General features: G+C 58.9%; 2 protein-coding genes across 2 annotated transcripts in view; both read left to right on the forward strand.

The window, feature by feature from the left end:
* The window catches only part of LMJF_29_1100 (conserved hypothetical protein), a gene marked incomplete at both ends in the record, with an annotated part of 1,083 nt that extends 252 nt beyond the window's left edge, over positions 1 to 831 (forward strand). Inside the window, one exon of the mRNA XM_003722141.1 lies at positions 1 to 831. This exon is cut by the window's left edge and continues 252 nt beyond it. Within this exon, the coding sequence (XP_003722189.1) occupies positions 1 to 831 (831 nt within the window).
* Positions 832 to 3,039: 2,208 nt separating this feature from the next.
* LMJF_29_1110 (conserved hypothetical protein) lies at positions 3,040 to 4,917 on the forward strand (the record flags this gene model as incomplete). The annotated part of the gene is made up of 1 exon (XM_003722142.1): positions 3,040 to 4,917. The coding sequence occupies one exon, from the start codon at positions 3,040 to 3,042 to the stop codon at positions 4,915 to 4,917; it is 1,878 nt and encodes a 625-aa protein (XP_003722190.1).
* Between the last annotated feature and the right edge of the window lie 2,091 nt (positions 4,918 to 7,008).

Genomic DNA, 7,008 nt, shown 5'->3' on the forward strand with positions numbered 1-7,008 from the left:
CATTTGGCGGTGATGGCGAATAAGACGGACCTCGTCGTAGCATTGGTGGAGGGTGCTAAGGAGCGGGGGCAGATGCCAGAGTCGCTGCTCAATGAGTGCGACGAACGTGAGGTCAACGAGATTGGCAGTCACGTGAAGCACTGCAAGGGCCAGACCGCCCTTCACTGGTGTGTGGGACTGGGTCCAGAGTACCTGGAGATGATCAAAATCCTCGTGCAGCTCGGCGCCTCGCCGACTGCGAAGGACAAGGCCGACGAGACGCCGTTGATGCGCGCCATGGAGTTCCGCAACCGCGAGGCGCTGGATTTGATGATGGACACCGTGCCTAGCAAGAGCTCGCTACGCCTCGACTATGCCAACAAGCAGGGCAACTCGCACCTGCACTGGGCGATCCTGATCAACTGGGAAGACGTTGCCATGCGGTTTGTGGAGATGGGGATCGATGTCAACATGGAGGACAACGAGCATACGGTGCCGCTGTACCTGTCTGTGCGGGCTGCCATGGTGCTGCTCACGAAAGAGCTCCTGCAGAAGACGGACGTCTTTCTCATCCAGGCGTGCCCCTACCACAATGGCACGACGGTGCTGCCGGATCGAGTTGTGTGGCTGGACTTCGTGCCGGCGGCTGCCGACCCCTCGAAGCAGGAAGTCCTTCAGCTTCTGCAGGAGAAGTTGGACGAGGTAGTACGCAGCCTCAACACGGGCGCCGGCGGCGCCGTCAAGCGGAAGAAGAAGGCCGCACCAGCAGTGAAGCGCATGAAACTAGCACCCTCTGCCCCGGTGCGCACCCGCTCTCGTAGCCGCGCGCGCAGCAGCGCTGTGAGCAAGTAAGCAGATGGAGCGAATCTGCTTCACTGCACACGCAGTGGCCGCGCAAGTGTATACTGGTATGATGTTTGTGGGTGCCCGCGTGCGTCTGAGTGCTTATAGAGCGGTAAAAGGCGGTGCACACACGCGTGGCAGGGGGACGGGTGCGCGTGGGGCAATTTGCCATGACCCCGCTGCACGCGCGCGCGTGTGTGTGAAGACGGAATGGATGCTTTTGGATGGAAAGGCCGATGCTCACTGAGGGCTTATAATGTTGATGTAATGCCACCTATTGCATTAGCGTGAACTTCTGTGTGTGTGTGTGTGTATGTGTGTGCATACTTTTTTAGAAGCGGTGGCTACGACGGTCACTGATCCGAGTCTGTGCGGATGGAGGGATTACAGTGGGCGGAAGGGCGGGAGGGCGGGGGTTAAGCGAGGCGAAGAGGTGGCGTACGGGAATGAGGGGGATGTATTGTCGAGGAACTTTGAAAGCAGCACAAAATAAAAGGGTCCGATTAAGAGGTCAGGGGCGCGTGAAACGCTGACCTGTGACGCCATGCTTGCCTCCGCACCGATCTTAAGCAGTGTTGACCGTCGTCCCCGGTAGCTTCTCACTCCTCTCTATTTTTCTTTCTTTCCAGGTTCTTTTCTGGCTCGAAGCCTCTCGCTCATCTCTTTCTTAAGGGTTCGCTGTCGGGGGGCGTACACATTCAACGAAAATTTCCACTCCCGACTTCGCCACTGCCGCTGTGCTTTCTCTGCTGCTCTGCCTCCTTCCGGCACTGTGTCCGCTTCCCTCCTTTTCGACCACCCCTCACCTTTCGCACCTCCATCGTCGAGGTGGTTTCGCTTTCTCTCCCTCTTTCTGCCTGCAGTTGCTTGCCGCACCCGACGCTTCTTCCACCTGCATCTCTGCCTCATAGTGTTCTTTGAATTACTCCGTGTCTCAGAGTTTCTTCTGTCGTGTGTTGCGCTACGCTATTCGCCCCCCCCCCTCTCATCACTTCTCTCTCTCTCTGCGCGTGGCATCTCAAAGCTCGATGTATTCCATAGCACTCCTGGTGTCTCTTTTCCTCCCAGGGAGCCGTTCCAAATTTGTTTCTGCCCCCCTCCTCCTTCCTTCCTTTTCCTTTCCTACCTTTCGCTATCATTATATGAGCGATGCTTGGTGCCGTGGATGTAAAGCGCATAGCGAGTGCGTAGGTGTGAGTGCGTCGTGCGTGTCGTCGTTGACCCCCATCGCCATCCGATCACTGCTTCTCCTATCCTCCCCTCTGACGGCTTCGTGGGTGTTTGTGCAAGCCGTGCACCCGCAAACAACCGACCACATTTTTACCAAGAGTCACCAGCGCAGGTATGCCCGTCGCGCGAGAGGAAGGGGCGAACAAAGTCGGGTCTCTCTACCCCTTTCACGCGGCTACAATGCTGCCGCATCACACTCGAAGAGGCGGCGGCCGACATTTTGTTTTCGTTTTCGAACTTCCGCAAGCTGCCAGCGAATCCAGCGGCGGCAAAAAGAGTTGCGGTACGGTACTCGCTTGTTCAGAAAATGAACGTGCCTCTCCGCCGTCTTGCCGGATCATCCTCTCGGTGCAGCAGCGGCTGGTACGCAATGCGCATATGCTTTTCTTCGTTTGGTTGCGTATGCTTACGTTTTTTTTGTTGTCTTCTTCGGGGGCTTTCCGTCGCTGCGGTGTGTAGTAGGGCGGGGCGAGAGGGGTGGGGGCGGCAGACGGCGGTGCTGTCTGCGGCAACGTCCCTGCCGCCTCTTTCTCTCCCTCTCGGCCTTCCGTAGTCGTTGGACAGCAGGCACCAATACGTGACCATGCGCGCTTTCATCTGTTCCGCACCTCCCTACTCCCTCTTTCTGTTTGCTGCCGCTCCAGCAGCTATATCCTGACGTGGTGCCGTTGCCGGTTTCCGTCTTTTATGATCTCTCGCTGCGCACTCACACCACCACGCACCCACACGTGCTCTCTCACTTGGGTGTATGCACGCATAGCACGGCTCTAAGGCAACGCGCCGTTCGTCTCCCTCTCTCTCTCTATTTTTCACCGCCTCCCTGAGCTTTGCTCGTCTGCTGCTGTGCGGCTGAGGTTCGTCGCGTGCACGTGTCCGTGTTGAGGTCGGTGCACAAAGGCGCAGAAGGCGGCTGCGCGCGCTTGCATCTGCTGTTTGCACCCGTCGACTCAACTCCTTCCGGTATCGCACGCGGTTACTTAAAAGAGGATGGACTTTAACCCGATTAGCATTGAGGAGAGCGGCCACAGCCAGCTCCAGAACGGCGTGGCGAATGCGGTTGCCAGCGCGCGCGCCGCTGGCCGCGGTGACGCGGCTGGTCTGCTTAGCCAACACGCATCCTTCGGCGACGTGCTTCGGGCCTGCCGCAACGCCTTTTATTATCACACAAGTTGGTCGGTTCCCTACCCCGAGGTGCCTGCTGCCCCGATGCTGTACTACCCTGACGAGTACAAGCGCATGGTTGAGTCGACAATGCCACTCGGTATCATGCAGTCCGAGCTGGACGCGATGCAGACGGGCCTCCTCGACAACATTCCGCTGGCGTACTACCCGCTGGCGCCGAATGCGCTGGATGAGGCGCGACAGGCGTTGAGGCGCGCGGCGCTGCTGAAAAGGCGTGCGGCGGCTGCAGCAGAGGCGGACGACGCGGCGTCGTCTTCGTCCACGTCGGCAGCAAATGCATCTGATCGCGCTCACCCACCGCATGGTCGCCTCGATCCTGGTGACGCGGAGATTGCTCGCATTGTGGTCGATGCGAACGAAATTCAGATTCGCAACTTGCCATCGCTCACACACGTGCAGCGGCCCCTATACACGGATATCGGTTTGGTGCCGCCGGAGGAGCGGCACGCCGCACGTGTGGCACGCACGCAGCCCACGGAGGCAAAGCCGCACGACGCAGCGCTGACAACGGAAGAGATGGAGCGCCAATGGCGTATCGATGTGCAGTTGTCCTTCGTGCAGGCCTCGCAGATCGACAGCGGCTTTGCGCGCTTCATCGGGGAGGTGGCGCACGCTAAGCTTGGCCTGGATAGAAATAGTGCTTCGCATATGCGGCTGACGCGTGCACTGTGGGCTCTTCTCTTTCAAGACACGACGAAGCGGCAGCAGCGCAAGGTGTGGTACATGATCTGCCACTTCTCTTCCACCTTTAACGACGCCCCAGCGGCGTCCGAGACGGCGGTGGCGCAGCTGCTGCGCGAGACGGAGGCGCTGGGCTTGCCTCAATACTTGACGAGCTGGCGTCCTCTGCTGATAGAGTACACGCGGGCCGTGAGCGACTACGTCGCAGCGCTCGCCGGTGGCGCGGAGCAGCGTCGCGAGAATCTGCAGTTCCACGACCGGGAGCTGGATCAGCTGTACACGGGGAACGTGTACACCAACATCGAACTTGACGGCAAGCTGGCCCGCACGAGCGCCGATCGTCTGAAGAACACCGTTTACCCCGTGGAAGTGGTGCCGGTGTACCCCAGCGGGTACCAGCAGGCGGCTTCAATGGGAGCTGCCGTGCTGCGTCTCCACGACTCGGAGGAGCTCGACTTCCTTGCTGAGCGCGACGCCTCGTTGCACCACGTCATTCTGCCTGACGCGGTCTTGCCCAAGGCCGCCGCCTCCCGGCCGAACATGCTTGTCGGCGGCTGCAACCTCCTCGTCGCTGACGACGGGGACTTCGCGAATGTGCAGCTGGGCGCGACTCTGCGGTACAGCGTGTCGGCAGAGAACACCTATCAGTCCCTGCGCCAGGACCCGATGAACACGGCCAGCTACCTACTGCGGGTGGGGCAGGCGGCGACCGACGCCGCCGCCTCCCTCGGCGCCAACCACGACGGCCGCTACGTCATGTACGACCGAATTGGCCACCGCGATGTCTACCAGAAGACGAACAATACGGATACCAACGCTCTCTCGCGATACGTGGTTATGTTCACCGATGCGCAAGCCGCTACCGGGGCGTCTGAAGCAATCACAAGTGCTGGTAATAGGGTTCGCGTCAACTGCGTGAAGCGTGAGCGTGAGGAGGCACCAGCTCCCGAGGCGGCGACGGAGTCCTTGGAGCCTGTTGCACAGATGCCGCGCACAGGATGATGGCAACAGAGGGAAGGTGGAGGTGATAGGGAGCGGTGCGGCGGGGGGGGGAAGGAGGGCGCTGCGATTGCTGAGAGACAGAGCCGACTCCTTCCACATCCTGGCAGAGCAGCACTCACGCCTTTTCGTGTTTGGCGGATGGAGTGGTGCGAGGGAGGCAGTTGTGAATGTGGAGACGGACAATTCTGCTGTAATGAACGGCAACGCTGAAGCCGGGAGGAGGTGAGGCGAGGGGAGGGGGAGGAGGGAGCTCAGTTTTCTGTGGCATCTGCCCACTCTGTTGATCTTGTATGCATAGGTGCGTCTGTCGCCGTTTAGTGAGTTTCGCACGATGCCACACGTGCTCTTGCCCTCTGCCGCCCTCTGTTCGTTTTTCTGTTGTCATGGCCGACTCTTTTATCTTTTCCTCGTAGGCGTTCATTCTCTAGTGTCGATCTCGTCGCCGATGGTGTGGCGTGGTGTACCCTGTGTGCGGGGCAGCTGCGTCGGATGTGACAAATAGAGTTCGGCCCGCCTACGGAGGCGCACAGGGTTAGATGGCTGCTTTGGCACTCGTGCCTGCATGAATGCGCGCGCGTGTGCTGGTCTCTGTGAGGGCGCCTCTGCGAGGCCACTCGACTCTTCCATAGGGCAATGTGCATAGCTGTGCAGGACAAGAGTAGTGAGTTTCATGCTTGCTCGTGTCTGTGAAAGGATCTTGTCGCTAGCAGCCCCCCCCCCTCGTCCTCAGATTTCGATTGTATGCCTCGAGCACGTGACTTGTACATCTTCGCGGATGATAGGGGTGGGAGGGGGGGGGGGAGGGCGTTTCGTGGCTCTCTCCCTTATCATGTCTTCTCTGCGCATTTTTCGCTGTCTGTCTCGTTCTTGGTGTGCGTCGGTGAGTGTGCGGGCGTCTGTATGCGTGTACTCGTGCTTTATTCATCGGCACAGCGGGAGGGTGCCGATGAGGTCGCCGACGGACAAATTGTCTACTGGTAAGTAATCAGGCAATGAAGCGGGAAAGCAAGCAGGTGATCAAGAAGACGCAACACCGTGAAGGCGCCTGCCAAACGGTGGTGTGGGAAGGGTCTATGATCAAAATACAGCGACGCGCCGTCGTCTTAGCGTGTTGTGACGGGGAGGCGCGCGAAATGGAATTGCTCGGGTGTTTGCGCTTCAGCGTCAAGTCGAGCGGAAAAGAATGGTGCTGCTGTTTCCGCATCAACTCCGTTTGCGTGACTGATGTATGTGGGCGTGAACGTTGGTAGTGCAACCATGCCTCATGGTCTAGTGTGCCACTGCTACCTTCTGCGCGCTCTCCTTTTCGGAGTGTGGACACCCCACCCTCCTTCCCTCTTTCTTTCCCGCGCCATCGGCCCACCTCTTCGCTCTTCGCTGCCTCCCCCACCACTCGCGCACACGGCGGGCTATGCAGCGCAGGCACCGCTGCCAGCCGTTAACTGTCCGTTATGAAAAAAAGAGAGCAGAAGCTGCAAATAGCAACACGGAAGACACACCATTAGCCGGAATAACCGACTCCGCAACAAGAGAGGAAGTCAACACCGCTGTTTTTTTTCTCCACGCCCCGCCCTTCCTCCCCTCAGAGCCGCTGGCGTCACGGTCTCCTTCGCTACTCTCCAAGCGCATCGTCGAGACGCACGAGGGAACAGTCGTGGGGACAGAAAAAAAACAAGCGAACGAGCGAAAGGAGGAGAAGCGAAGCGAAATACGAACCACAAGAGATATTAACAGACACAAAAACAGTCAGACACACGTATCACAGAGTCGCTGCGACACGTGCAGCACAGTCGCTAACGCGGCCCTCTTTCGCACCCCCGTGGGACGCTGTGGCTAGCTGGAGTGTGTTTGTGTGTGTGTGTGTGTGTGTGTGTGTATGCGCATGAAGCTATCCAGAGAGGCGCGCGATTCTTTGTTACGCACCCGAACAGAGCCCGTGAAAACAGACAGAAAGAGCAGAGGCACGCTAACGTGTACGCATTCAGAAGGCCAGTATCCTAGCCCCCTCCACTTCCGCTTCGCCCATTTCTCCTTCAGTCGATCCGCACTCGCTTCTTCCCTTCCTTTTAGCTGTTGGGTGCGTGTCTTTGT

Source organism: Leishmania major, chromosome 29, assembly GCF_000002725.2.
Source record: "Leishmania major strain Friedlin complete genome, chromosome 29".
Lineage (NCBI taxonomy): Eukaryota > Euglenozoa > Kinetoplastea > Trypanosomatida > Trypanosomatidae > Leishmania > Leishmania major.